This window comes from Colletotrichum navitas (genome assembly GCF_030913465.1).
Source record: "Colletotrichum navitas strain CBS 125086 chromosome Unknown LY79scaffold_101, whole genome shotgun sequence".
Classification (NCBI taxonomy): Eukaryota; Fungi; Ascomycota; class Sordariomycetes; order Glomerellales; family Glomerellaceae; genus Colletotrichum; species Colletotrichum navitas.
The window spans coordinates 4,850-18,911 of NW_026850647.1; the positions used below are offsets into that span (position 1 = coordinate 4,850).

General features: G+C 46.1%; 4 protein-coding genes across 4 annotated transcripts; 1 reads left to right on the forward strand and 3 right to left on the reverse strand.

The window, feature by feature from the left end:
* Window positions 1–267: 267 nt before the first annotated feature.
* On the reverse strand, window positions 268–2,573 carry LY79DRAFT_569289 (family 18 glycosyl hydrolase). Its single transcript, XM_060559043.1, has 5 exons — window positions 1,970–2,573; window positions 1,622–1,914; window positions 1,327–1,556; window positions 893–1,269; window positions 268–839 (listed from the first exon to the last, which is right to left on the reverse strand). Exons 1-5 carry the CDS (start codon window positions 2,152–2,154, stop codon window positions 518–520), a joined length of 1,407 nt encoding a protein of 468 aa, XP_060408674.1. The 5' UTR covers window positions 2,155–2,573; the 3' UTR covers window positions 268–517.
* Window positions 2,574–6,791: 4,218 nt separating this feature from the next.
* Window positions 6,792–7,530, reverse strand: LY79DRAFT_569294 (uncharacterized protein). The gene has a single exon (XM_060559044.1). It carries the CDS (start codon window positions 7,385–7,387, stop codon window positions 7,172–7,174), a length of 216 nt encoding a protein of 71 aa, XP_060408675.1. The 5' UTR covers window positions 7,388–7,530; the 3' UTR covers window positions 6,792–7,171.
* A 1,671-nt stretch (window positions 7,531–9,201) lies between these two features.
* LY79DRAFT_653312 (2OG-Fe(II) oxygenase superfamily protein) lies at window positions 9,202–10,568 on the reverse strand (the record flags this gene model as incomplete). Its single annotated transcript, XM_060562598.1, has 3 exons — window positions 9,202–9,680; window positions 9,732–9,838; window positions 9,901–10,568. The coding sequence occupies 3 exons, from the start codon at window positions 10,566–10,568 to the stop codon at window positions 9,202–9,204; spliced, it is 1,254 nt and encodes a 417-aa protein (XP_060408676.1).
* A 2,241-nt stretch (window positions 10,569–12,809) lies between these two features.
* Window positions 12,810–13,526, forward strand: LY79DRAFT_569298 (uncharacterized protein). Its single transcript, XM_060559045.1, has 2 exons — window positions 12,810–13,053; window positions 13,143–13,526. The coding sequence occupies exons 1-2, from the start codon at window positions 12,850–12,852 to the stop codon at window positions 13,293–13,295; spliced, it is 357 nt and encodes a 118-aa protein (XP_060408677.1). The 5' UTR covers window positions 12,810–12,849; the 3' UTR covers window positions 13,296–13,526.
* Window positions 13,527–14,062: the final 536 nt, after the last annotated feature.

Sequence of the window (14,062 nt, forward strand, 5' to 3'; positions counted from 1 at the left end):
TTCTTGGTCCCTAATATTTGCCTAATGCGCATCAATAACAACTAGGCTACACAAGTCAGTAGATCTGGTACAAAAGGTATCAAGTCGCATGTCAGGTCAAGAGACGAAGCATGTCAATACAACTGTTGCGATGCTACGGAAGTCAAATTCATCGTGCTACGAGTATCGGCATGTGGTCATTCTCCTCCAGTCGCTTACACGTGACGTTAGTGACAAGCATAAAGGATCAATTCCTCAAGCAAGTAATCACCTGGTTGACGTCGGCGACGGGTGTGAAGTTGTTTTTTTCATAAGCCCTGATTATTTATGTGCAGAGCTATCTTCTACTAACTTGAGGATCTACGGGTAGAGTGGACCATGTCTCATTGGTCTGGCCCCAATTTGCAGTATACTGATGGCAAGAAACCCCAGGTCAATGACGATTCTTTCAGTGTATTTTGTTTGAAGAGAAGATGCTTTAATCTTAAGTCTATGGTTTCTTTCTATGCACCATTAATTATCTCTTTCTCTTTTCTTCTTATTTCTTGAGGCTGTCCTTGACACCAGTCTGGATCGCCTTCAGAAGAGCGAAGTCATATGAGTCTTCACCCAAACTCCAAACCGAAACGCCACCAACGCCACGGGCCTTGACGATTTCATTGAACTTGCGGGCAACAAGAGCCGGGGTCTCCCAGGTCCAGAAGAAAGGACCGGCGGGATCCCAATACCACTGGCCACCTCTGGCCTCGTCGGTCTTGCCGTTTGCAAGAGCAGCCTTGAAAGACCCCAGAGTAGAGGTACCGTTGCAGACACCATAGTCGGATTGACAACCGTTGCCGCAATGAGCCTCGGTTGTACCACTGGAGCAGTGTCAGTAAGTAGTGCGACCGGCGTATTACCAGGTTTCACTTACCAGAAGCCGTACTGGCTGCAGCAATTGCCAGTGGGGCACTTATAGAAAGTTCCGGCGCCACAGGAGTCATCAGGAGAAGTGGTCAGGTTGGTAGGAGTGGCCTGGAAATTGGAAGCCTCGAAAGTGATAGCTCCCGATTTTCCATTGTCGGAGCCATCCGCAGCCTCAAGCAGTTGGGTGGGACATCCGATCCCCTGAGTACAATCGTAGCCGACGGCAGTTGTAAACCATTTCGCGTACAAGGCGAAGCCGAGATTGAGCTTGGCAGGCTCAACGCCAAGCGCAATGTAGGTGTCGATGGCCTCGAGGGAACCCTTTACGTCGGTATGGTGCTTAGTGACGTTGTCGCGGCGGTTCATAAGATCGTAGGTCATGACCTATATTCAAAATTAGTCAAGTATATTTTGATACGCCAGCCCTATGCTATGCCTCACAGTGAAGTGGTCAACGGCCGCGTTGATCTTAGGAACTTGTTTCTTGGTGAATGCAATCATGTCGCGCTTGAGACCCGGGGCGGTAACGGAGAGCTCCATATTGTGGTGCTTTAGCTGAGTTTTGATTGCAGAAAGAAGTAGAGGGAATTTGTGGATCTCGTGAGTTTTATTGGCGTTCGGGATCTGCCTGTAGTCGGCTCCATTGCCGGCAGGATACTCCCAATCAATGTCTGTTGTCATTCTTTTCGATCAGCCGTTGTCCATAACGGACTTCTTGGATGTTTGCTTCACTGACCGACACAGTCGTATCCAAGGTTGACCGCGGCATCGGCAACATTTCTGGCGAACTTGCTGCGGCTCGAGTTGGTCGAGGCACCATGGCTGAAGCCATCCGTATCACCCCAGCCACCGATGGACATGCAGACCTTGGTGCCGTTGTTGAAGAGGGCCCGAATCTCATTCAGAGGCTTGAATGGCTTATATTCGCCCGCCGGCTCGGACGCAAATAGGGACGAGTTGGTAAAGGCCGTGATGACGTGAGTGACACCGTCGGTGATGGATTTGTCGGGTAAGCCGGCCGTGTGATACCTATATTAGAATCAGACACCGAGCCGCAGGTGTTCGGAGTGCAGGGTTTTCATACTGGTCAAAGTACATGACATAGCGGGGGGCCGAGACTGGAACAGGTACTGAGTGTGGCAAGCCAGAAGGAATCGGAATAGTGGCAATAGGCGTCCATGGTACAGGGCCATCGTCACTGCGATAGGCTTCCGAGGTGGCCTCAACAGCCAGAGCGGCCACAGCGGCCAGACCAAGAGTTCGGAGCATTATTACTAGATGGGTATTAGTGAAAGAGAGTGGGTGCTCGAGGGGTTCCTGAGGCAGTTGGGTACTATGGGTAAACAAAACAGTGACAGTAGAGGCGTTGGAAGCGCTACATGATAAAAGTTCAGTCGCACGTTGGGATGGTTGCCTCTTTCATATACTCATCAAAGGACCCCGTTATCCAAGCATCTATTTTTGCTTTGAGCTCAAACTAGCGAACCAATCGGGATTGTGGGTAGTGCACCGGGCTTAACTACCGGTAGCCAGTCACGTCGTTCGAGGTTTTCAGGCTGAGCAACAGCTCAGCCCATTGCGGCAATTTGTGTTACTGGAAAAGATTGGACGGCAAACTGTCAAATGGATTATGAGGGGGGGTAGGGTTCATCCCGAAGTGGAACCCGGCTGTACGGCACCTCGCAGTGTCAAGTAGGAGGTATAGACGCGCTGGTCATACTACCGTATCCTCTGACTTAACTGAAAAACCGCACAGACCACACGCTAGACCCCTTATAGAAAGCGGTCAACCTACCCACCCACCCACTTGCCCACTTGCCCACTTGCCCACTTGCCCACTTGCCAGCCAGCCAGCCCATCTACGGTCAACTTCGCCAACCCATCAACCAACCCATCAACCAACCCATCAACCAACCCATCAACCAACCCATCAACCAACCCATCAACCAACCCATCAACCAACCCATCAACCAACCCATCAACCAACCCATCAACCAACCCATCAACCCACCACGATATTCACGATGCCCAACCGCCAGCCGCCAGCAACGCCGTTACGCAAGAAAAAGGGCAAAAAACCTACGCCTGTTGCTCTTCGACAATATACGGCAAAAAAGCCCTGCCAGCAAGCTCAAAGGTTGTATCAGCACCTAAAGCAAGTTAACGTACTGCTATACCTTGAGCACCACCGCTACCCAATTGATCCATCCAGCCAACGGCAGCGGCAGCGGGCTGGCGATACCTAATTGGACCCTGCCAACGGCCTCTGCTGCCTAACCTTTTAGGAGGCTGCTGCCCACTTCAAGATCCCCTTTTCAACAGTAGTTAACTAGTATTAACGGCAAGACACTATTATTAACCTAACTGTACACAACTATTAACCTAAATAGGCAGCAATAGAGGCTAACCTTTATAGCCACTTTTAAGAACAATGTGCTAATAACAAAGTGGTTACCACTGGATAGTTTAGACGGGAAGCCTAGGCCCTTTTTACAGTAAGATACCCCAGCACTTTCATTAATAAGTATCTTCCTGCCTACCCCTTCTGATTCTTTGTAGGCTGGTTCTACAGCTTTCTTACACAATGGAACATTTCACACCGCTGGCTTACAAAGTAAGCCTTAAAGCTACCTACCAAATACCTTGCAGTTGTTACCAGCTTCCTCCACTTTAACCAACGCGTTAGCCAGCCGTCACTGGCCTAGCAGCAGCTGCCCATTGGCAGCCTCCGTTTTCCACCTAACCGCATCGTTAACTTTAATAAGACCCCTATACCTTTCAAATACCTTAATAGATCTACGTGGGTAGCCAAGGGGTCCTGTACTATGGCTAGCAAAAGTGACTACAGTGGCTAAAGTAAGCAGTAAGCTACCTTAATACTCTATATCTTTGCTAATAGGGTTCTTTAGCTACTACCTAAGTTAATTTTTTATAATATACCTATAAATAACAGTGGTTTAATTAAGGCAAAGGAAGGTGAGAAATATAGTAATAAAGTAACTGTAGAGTATAATAATACTGCCTATAACAATAAATACCTTCTTAGGCAGTAGCTAACTAACGAATTCTTTTCTCTTATAGTAAAGTAAGAATACCTTCTTGTTATAGACGTTGTAACCTTTTATAAGACCCCTGCTATATTATTAGCACTTTAATCCTACTATATTACTCCTAGCCTTATACTACCTAATACAACCTTCCTCCTTTAACCTCTTAATACTGCTATTAACAAGCCCTTTAAGCAGTAGTTATCTAAGGCAATAGACAATTATATATAGCAAGTGGAGCAAGCAGCAGCTGGCTAGCCTATTAAGTGGTCTACGTTAATGAAGCGCATTATGGTTACCTATACTATGGCAGCAGCCACCTGTTGCCTAGCTAGCAGGGCCAAAATAATCCAGTAATCTTTTCTACAGTGTAGTATTAGCAGTAACCTAGATAGCAGTGACATCAACAAGATCAAGATCAAGGATATCCCTATTAAGAAGATATCATAGGATGGATAGGACACCTTTGACTGTAATAAGTACGTCAAGAAGGAGATCTCTAATGTGGAGATACCTGACGTAAGTGTTAACAACGACGGCCTTAAGTATGTATTTACAGCAGAGGACGTCCAGCAACGCATTAAAAATAACCCATTAGCATCTGTTAGGTTAGCAACGCGTGGTCGGGCATAGGAAATCTAATGCTAGCAAGAAGGTCAATGTGCTGGCCCTTACACCAAAACTTACTTCTTACGTACATGACTAACCCCTGCTGTTGCCACTGCAGATCCCTGTTTCTGCCACCACGCCAGCCCCTTTTCAGCAGCCCGCGGTCTGTGCGGTTTTTCAGTTAAGTCAGAGGATACGGTACGTAAGCCAGAGTGAATTCGATGGTCCTGACATGAAAGGGGGAGATCAACATTCTCATAAGCTTAAAGTGCTGCTTTGAGCCAAGCCGGAAATTAGCGTGGGCCCGACTTGCCCGGCAACAGGCTCACCGGCTAGGATGGGCCTGTCCATACCTGTTCCCGACTGAATCATGTCATAAGGGTACTAACTAGGCAGTATAGTAGCCAAGGCGATTGACCAAACAGAAAGGCTTGGTAGAAGCACGAGCCTTTGAGCAATTCAACTTTGAAGGGCCAATTGGAGTGGTCCATGCTTTGTCGCAAAAACTTGACGGCCCACTCACCCATTTACGAATACGTTCCGCATGGGAAACTTCTGGATTTCAACAACTCTCGTGTTTGATGTCCGGGCTTTCCGTTACCTAGGGATAGATGCAACTATTAACAACAATGAATCCCGTCTGCATATATATTGAGAAGCATGCATATAGCCAGAACACCCTACGTACTATTATTGCTTTGGTTTTGGAAAGAAGACAAGCCTAATTACTTTGCTGAAGTGTAAGAATACAAAGTGCCATTTGCCTGTCCGATGTGTTCAGACCAAGCACTAGTCTGATTACCCGCCCTCTCAACAGTGGCTCCTGCTTCTTGTCATCCGAGCTTTGTCGTTGCTATGCGTACGCGACTCACAGGACTGCGTTTATACCCAAGAAGTGATATGAGTGGCATTGTTGGTTATCGCCAAGGGGTGGATACCTTCGACTGGGCGAAGTATCAGTACTGTACCTCAACGGATGATGTGTTGTTAATGGATTTCAGAACCCTCGGCATCCCAGTCGTTCCGAACCCGACGGTGCTCACATTTCAAAAGATATACCATACTTCACCGAACCAATTGACTAGGCTTGGTGTCCTATCCTCCGGGGGTTTTTTTTTTTTTTTCTTTTTGCCCAAGGCCAGCTGATGGTTGTTGTAGATGATGTTTTGAAACGCAACGTTAAGTTATAAGAATATTCTCTTGTCCTGTTTTAACTCCCTAGGAGTGTGTTTAACAAAGAGAAAAAGGGATGATGGCGTGTAGGTCTGTTTTGGGCATACTTCAACGATCCGGCCTGAATATTGACAAGACTTAATGTCCACTTACGATTGAAATCCTTTGCGGATCAAGCTTCTTCAAGGAAGGCCCACAGTAGCTGACGGCTATTTACAATTTTATCTCTGCTCTCAAAGGTTCTGTTTTGCTCGCTAATATAAGCAAGATTGATACTTACAGCTCTCCGAATCAGTGCCACCTCGAGGCTATGGGAAAGTTTATAGGGTTGAAAGTGGCTTGTGTTTCTACATAGAAAATCCTCCACGATCTGGATAGTATAGGATGAGGGTATACAACACGCTTCTTGTTCTTGACTGTCCCTACTGACATGAATAGCCCATAAAAGCATCCTACTAGGCGATGTTCCATTTCCTGATCGCTACAGTTGTTGTAACCTGGCGTTTCAAGAAGCGCATTTGTTCATCACCGCTCTCATACATATCCATCTTCGCGCCACTGCCACTGCCTCGAGAGTTTGATAGATCAGTATGTCGCAATCGTTACGGCCAGAACCCAGGATCTCCAGACCTGTATATTCTGGTGCTGCCTCTATTGAATGGCGTGCAATGTATATATTTGTGAATACTCGGCCGTCTTTCTAAGTTTTAGGGAGCCACATATGTGTTGTGCTGAAGACCTTGGAGCATCTCATATAGCCGTTCTGCCATCGATACGAAGCCACCAATCCAAGGCTATATATCCAATCGCTTTGCTACAGAGCGTAGTTTCTCATTAGATGAGGCTTCCAACCCAATGACTTTTTCGGAATGGCTGGGTGGCAGTGGCATACGTTGAGCCGGACGGGAATGCACAGAGCGAGCTGTTCGCGTGGAGGTTGCGCGAAGGTACACCATCTATCTGACCTGTATGACCTGATCTTTTTTTATTTGAGCGGCCTCCGACACAACATCGTTTTCTTCTCGCTCAGGTAACGGTTGGTCAGCCGCTCTATTACCTCCAGCATCATTCTGCGCTGCATGCAGTGGAATGATCCCAGGCTTTCAAATCTCAACAAATCACCGTTTAGTGCTCGAATTGATACAGGTTTAGCTTTTCCAGACCCTTCAACATCTTCAGTTGCTGCGTAATCGTTTTGTGCTAAGATGTTAGAGGCTGTGATCGCACTAAGTAAAGGCCTCCACAAATAGCGTAGTTAGGGTTTAGTTGTAATTATTCTAATCTACCTATCTCCTAGCTCCTTAATTCCTGCAAATTCCCCTTTTACGTGTCCTCTGGGTGATAGTTTATCCGTCTGTAGCCCTCCCGCTGGTGGCCCCCTAGGTCTCCCCCCCTAGGAACCCTAAGATAATAGTATTTACTATTAAATATTGTCCCCTTTGTAGCCCAGTTATGCCTTAGTGAGTGACAGCTAAACAGAATCTGCGGCACCTTGCTTTGAACTCAGCAGTTCTCATCCTAGGGGCCACTCTGTCTTTACAGTTCCTGTAGCATCGTTGGTAGTCCTCTGGGTCGCGTTGCACCAAATGAGAGGCATCTGGCTCTGTTGGAGGAACAGTAGCACTAACAGCAGTGCTAATAAAGAGGAGAGTAATGAATGATTTAGGGTTCATTGTGTTGGTTAGATGAAGGTACGTTAAATAGAGAAGTAGACCTAATGAAGAGCTTAAGTTGATATAAATATTTAACTTGTTTAAGGAAAAGGTTGGCACAGTTAAGTAGGTGATGGATTTGATGACTATCTAGAAGCTAGAACTACGGCTGGCAACAGCCAGTCTTATAGACTAGTGACAGGTGGGGGCTCAGCAGGATATCAGCCTGACCAATGGATCCACCGGCAAGGCCGTGGATCTAAAGGTCTACCGCATTGTCCTATATATTAAAGAGAAGGAGTAAATAAGAAAAAGAAAAATAAAGAACATGTAGAAAAAACCTATATAGAGAATAAAAAGTAAATTATACAGTTTTTAATAGTTATAATGTACATATATAGTAAGTAGACTATTATAGCCTATCATAGTCTACTTACTATATATGTCACAGGACAATAGGCGGCCGGCCTTCGGATCCACTTTCTCGGCCTTGCCGGTGGATCCATCGGTCGGGCCGATATGCTGCCGACAGCTGGTGCCCCACTGGGCCCCACCTGTCGCCAGTCTATAAGAACAGCTATTGCCAGCTGTAGCTCTAGCTCTTAGTTAGTTATCAAAATCTATCACCAATTTAACCGTGTCAATATATATACGTTATAGCTACTAAAAGCTATTTTTAGTAAAAAAATAAACCTTAACAAAATTACTAGTATAACTCTATAAAGAGTTAGTTAACTAATATATCTTAGTATATATATAGTAAGTAGGACACTTCTTATTATATAGAAAACACTTCTTTTTTAACTATTTATTAAAGGGAGTTAATATATAGGCATAAGGAATTAATATATAGGCATAAGCCTTACATAGGCATCAGGGTTCTATCCCTCTGATTAGTCTAAAAAATAGTACATCCCTATAAAGGCAGTAAGTGTAAGGATATCGCCGATGGGTCAGCGATAGGGCGCCTTATAAGGTCATGTGTGGTGCAGTTCTGGCACGTAGTGCCAGAACTGGCGGATCTTTTGGCAGTTGCCAGAATGGTCTATTGTCGGGCGTTGGCACACCACCCAATCCCATTACAGTAAGAGTAATTGCACTAACACAAGGGCCCTCTTCACGGCCGTGAAAAGAACCCCCTATGGGCTGCCTTAATGGGCTATGATGGGCTGCCTTAATAGGCTACCTCCTGTGGGTCTAGCAGAATTTAGTTACACTAACATCTTTTTTTTTAGACCAATCAGATGGATAGAACCCTTATGCCCATGTAAGGCTTATGCCTATGTATTAATTCCTTATACCTATATATTAACTCCCTTATTTTAATACTATAAAAAGGTAAATAATAAGAGATTTATATTATCTAAGGACCTAAATAGTATAATCATGAAATTAATCTTTTGTCCTATATTAAACTCTCCTTAACCCTAACCCTGTATTATTTTCTCTTAGGGTATAGACGTTATTGGCCTAATATTGGTTTTACTGATTAGGCCCTTAATTATTTGCAACGGTTTGTGTCGGGATACAGAGGAACAGTGGATCTAGATAGGTCACGTGACTCTCCAGATCAATCCCATTATAACCCATTCAACTAAGCCTCACCCACCTACCTTAAGCAACAATAATAACAACTATTATTATCCTCACTTTTGTACACAACCACTAAAGCAGGGTTATCCTATAAACCTAACCTCTATAAATAATAACCAACAGTTTAGTTTTAGTAAAGGGTACTCTAGGCTAGTATAAAAGACATCTTTTGTACTTTAATAACTAGGTAATGCTATGTTTCCTACGCTATAAGATATATATTTACGCCCTACTAAATTCTTTTACAAATAAGCGTGCTTAGTCTGTTTCTCAGCGCTTGGAATGACTCTGTCCGAACCAATGGACCGGAGCTCATCCTTTTGCAAAAGATCAAGGCGGTTTTCAGCATTCATCCTCTTGGTTGTGATCCTGTCCGGGTAGTTTCTTAGAAACATATTCGTGAAGTGTGTGCCGTAATGAATACCCTCCCTTGGAGACTGCCCAGCATCGTAGCCTGGTAAAGGCTTGGCAACGGCCTGGAAGCTGGGCTCGTGGAAGTAAGCAAACGCGAACCGGTCGCGGGTGTTCAGGCCGACCTTGTGAGGAGTGGAGGGCAAGTAGGAGTTGGTGATGTATTGCATGATGTCGCCGGGGAAGACGGTGAAAACGTTCGGAACGGGAGGCACGTAGTGCCAGCCCTCATCCTCCTCCTTCAAGCCGGCCGAGCTCTTCTCCCAGTTGGCAAATTTCTCGCCATCATAGGGAGGGCGAATAAAAAGACCTATCCACTGATATTAGGCAATGTGTTATCGGGAGATGAATCTGGACCTACCGCCAACATCGTCCTGGGCAGCAATGACCAACAATCCGTAGTCGGTATGTGAGCCAATGCCACGGCCCTCTTTGCCTTTGCCGTTGGTGTTGTGGGTAGGGGGAAACCTGCTCCTGTGTTACTATGGACTCTTGGAACATAATAAGCCGCAGTGCGAGACACCACTCACCTGAGAATGCGCATGTGGTGCCACCCATCATCAGTAAGGTTTGTGAGAGAGCCGAAAGGAACATTGAGACCCAATTCTGTGAGCTGGAGCAACTTTTCTCCACTCTCACCGAGATAGTCCATATAAGTAGTCATAGGCTGTTTCATATCATAGTCGGGCCAGGGAACAGGACCATGGCATGGCCACTTCGCACGAACACGGGGCTCGGCGAGGTCCAAATCTTTGGTTACGGTAAATATTTCCGAGTAGTCCGCAATGCCGTCGGTGATCTCTTCACCAGAAGCGATGTAGCCAGAGTAGCTTTGGGAGTCCACGCACGCAGCCTTTTCTTCGTGAGGCTTGGCGAAGAATTTCTTGCTGGCTTCTGTTGCTTTGTCGAAAATGATTCGCTGCTTGTCATTCATCGAGACCTGGAGGATGCCATCACGACGCCAGGCCTCGACAAGAGCCTTGCCCATAGCGATATCACCTTTGCTACCAGTGACCCTGTCTGGTAGTGTGAAGGTCTCAAGCTGAGCAACCGTGGCTTTGTGGCCGGGGGGCATTGTGGCGGCTAATTTGGCGACATTGTGGTCCGTGACCGATGCCAGAGTACGAGCCTGGTTCAAACATGGTTTCCTTGCCCCCGGACGGGCTAACCTGCTCAACCCTTTTGTAATAGATAACATATTCGTTATATTGAATTCTTTAAGACAGCGTGCCGTGGCTTGTGTTTGGGATCCTGAGGAAAGGCAAAAGCAAAGAGAATGTAGAGTGTGGTGTTGTCGAGCTTGATGATCCAGCCCTTCTTCTTGTGGGCTACCCACTTCTTATAACCGCCGTACAGACACCTAAAAACAACCATCGGTAATCCATTAACTTTTTTATAGTCAACTTTAGAATACCTCAAACGATAAGCCATGTCATGAGATCCTAGACCCGTCAGCTCTAGCATTTTCGCTGTCAATGTGATGCCGAACCTTGAGTCGTCGAGTCACAAAACAGCAACCCGGCCTTCCCGAGACGAAACGTACCGTAGCTTCTATACTACTCTTCAAAAGATTTACCAGATGAATCCAAGGAACACCTTGCGCGAGATATCATGCCAGGCCCGTAGGCTATGATTTTAGTCTACACTTCGCCGGGGTGTTAGATGATAGCTTTTTACAATTTCCATATGCAAACACTGTGTTCCTACTAAAAGTCTTAGTAAAAGGAAATACTTTTACATCTCAATAAACTTGATTTAGACATATACCTGAGAAGTAACTCCAGAGATATCCATCCTCTAGAGTCTCAAGGGTAGTAATCGTTTTACATGTATTTTTTGGGCTGATATACCAGACTAACTTTTGGAGCTCCAATGGAGGTGTACAAACATGAACAAAATATTGAATCATAGTCAAAGTCCTGCTCCATTGAATTCGCCTCAAATTCACGGACACGTCCGCTATAGCTGGTTTCTTGACACTACTCGCCCCTGTCTATCCTCCAGGTACATTCTGACTGGCAATACCACATAGTGAAACCATTTCGAAGAGGAATGATACAGAGGTTTGACCATTAATTACTGGACTGTCAATGCGTTTGTTACTAGGTCCGCCCAGTTTTTGTAGCAATGTAGCGTGGGATGAAGGAGTTGGAGAACTCTGTGCTCTTGGACCCCTGTCTGTATGGTTGTGTTGTGAAACGTAATTGAGCAGAGTCGTCAGAGGTTGCATTTAGATGCTTCTCCATCTCATAAGATTGCGATTGCGATTGCGAAGAACCCTGCTAAAGAAATCATGACGCATGTAAAACGGGTCCCTGGTCAAAAATCCTACAAAAATCCAAAGTATCTACACTACCTATGATTGGTGAGATGTAATACCCAACTAGGTTTCTACTGCAAAAGAGTGTCAGATCTGGCTTTCTAGGCCGGATAGATCTGGCTTTCTAGGTCGGATCTGGGAGGTGTGTCACGGTATATAAGCCATTGTTACTGCCCACGTAACTAACAATATCGTTTTGTTACAGGACAAATACAATCGATTCAGAAGCTTGCGTTGGATAGTCAAAAATAGGACGAGACCATATTGCTCTGACATTGCTGCAATGCCGGGTATCCCTGCAACTACCGGCGCTATCGGGATCGTCTCCGATAACCCGCCGCCACTATCCACAGTGAAGTGACGGTTGTTACTCTGTCTTTCAACGAGGCAGCCCACGATAGTTGCTTCCTCTTCTCCTTCCCCCATGATTGAACAAGCACCCCTGTTGTTCGTCACCCATATTCAGCCCGGGCTACCACCTGTCATAATAACTGATATCTTGTGCCTTAGCTTTAAGAAGTTTGTAAGCGACCTGTAAAAGGGCCTTTTTGATGTATTGAATGCTGAGTAGCTTACTGATGCGGCGGCGGTAATAAGGAAAAACAACCCTGTTCTTGGTCGACTGAGTGTCTCTGCCGGGCCCCTGGCAGAAATTCTCTGAGGATCGGTGTGAGATATGAAACCAGAGAAATTCTGACCAGATCGAAAAGGTCAAAAACAAGTGTGAAATTGAGGTCTAATAGGGTGTGTATTTTCTAAGTTCCAAGGCTGCAGGGGAGGGCGTGCAAAGCCCCCCTTTTGTCCCCTTGGGGACCCACTCCTGGGTCCTGATGCTTTAGGCCCCCAGACAACCAGGTGCTCAAAAAGACGCTGTCTTGGCCGTAAATAAACCTTTACTTCACTTCTCCCCCACCAATCATGGCAGCAGATAGATTGCCGGTGTGTTTGTGGTATCTTGCCTGCCGGTGTGTTTATGGCATCTTGCCTGCAGCTAACCAGATCCAGTGAGGCGTCGGGCACAGACCAGAAGTCTAATTACTATGGAGCATTCTGCTGGTTACTGTACTTGATAGCTCGGAAGAATAGTAACCAAACGTGCACTGGCAATTTACCCGCCATCACCATTTTTACACCTTCACCCCTACACTGATTATTTGACATGGCATCAGCAGCGATACGATTTGTCGCAGGCACTAAACAATGCACCTTGGGAACTCTGTATCTTAAATGTCGTGTAAAGCCCGGCGCATCGCGAGTGCGTGAGGGGATCGTGGCTGTGACGGATGGAGGGGTGGAGTTGTGCGTTGCTGCGCAGGCGCGAGAAGGCGAGGCAAACAAAGCCGTAATCAAACTGCTAAGCGAGGTAAAGTTTTTCTGACATCTATGCCGCTCTTGACTACCTACTTCGGATACCAAACGCACTGTGCTCGATCGGCGCTGAACTAGTTGCAGATCTTGGGACTTCCAAAGTCTGATTTGACCATCTCTCAGGGGTTGAAGTCCAGAGACAAGACCGTGGCTGTTACATGCAGCAATGTCATGGATCCGGCTGCACTTCTCACAAAGATTATGAAACAGTTGGAGGAGGCTGTGAAGGGCGGATAGCAATCTAATATCTGTTGCATGGCTGATTCCTCAGCATCAAGGATAAGCTACCCGGCGACGCCGCCTTCCTAAGTGACGTCACGACGTCACGCACGAAGCACCTACTTAAGCTTTGTGTCGTAGACCAGTTCACTATGTACAAGCCAAACACTTCTGACTAGATGAAGTGCCACCTGAGTGGCCCTGCTTTGTGATAACATAGACTAAACATAGCAATAAAGCTTGATAGAGTACGCAATAGAGGGAGCCAAATCGTTCGAAACTTTTAGAACATTTGGAAAGTCTATAGTCTAAGCCGCCATAGGTGTTTCATTCTATCTCCCCAACCAGAAGCAACGTGTCATAATGCATCTTACGTTTTCCAATGATTCGTCTATACACTAGGCATTTGCTCCACGGAAGAGGGTGGTTAATGTGACGTACCTGTACATTTTTCCACCAGTAGAGTTCCAGGGCGCAAGCGCAACAAATAAACTTACGAACAAGATTCCGTTCAACTGCCAGAAACTCTCTGATTTGGCTTTCATCTGAACGGTGACGCTTCTTATGACCATGCGTTCATCCCTCTGATGGAAAGGATACGCTGTCGTTGCAGTTTTAACAGAATCTACTGTTTAGGAACATGACACGTAATGACCAATGTAACAAACAGGAGCAACCTGAGTCGCACATGATGAGCAACGACTCAATATTGGACGCGGAGCTTGGCCCTGGGCTGTCGAAGATACAAAGGTCTGCTGAGTTATTATCTGGTTGCGCTGAACCCG

Coding starts and splice junctions, on each gene's coding strand:
- LY79DRAFT_569298 (XM_060559045.1), top strand. CDS start 12,850: ATGGCATCAGCAGCGATACGATTTGTCGCAGGCACTAAACAATGCACC. Junction 13,054..13,142: donor TAATCAAACTGCTAAGCGAG/GTAAAGTTTTTC, acceptor AACTAGTTGCAG/ATCTTGGGACTTCCAAAGTC.
- LY79DRAFT_569294 (XM_060559044.1), bottom strand. CDS start 7,387: ATGAACCCTAAATCATTCATTACTCTCCTCTTTATTAGCACTGCTGTT.
- LY79DRAFT_569289 (XM_060559043.1), bottom strand. CDS start 2,154: ATGCTCCGAACTCTTGGTCTGGCCGCTGTGGCCGCTCTGGCTGTTGAG. Junction 1,557..1,621: donor CCTTGGATACGACTGTGTCG/GTCAGTGAAGCA, acceptor GAATGACAACAG/ACATTGATTGGGAGTATCCT. Junction 840..892: donor TGCAGCCAGTACGGCTTCTG/GTAAGTGAAACC, acceptor ACACTGCTCCAG/TGGTACAACCGAGGCTCATT.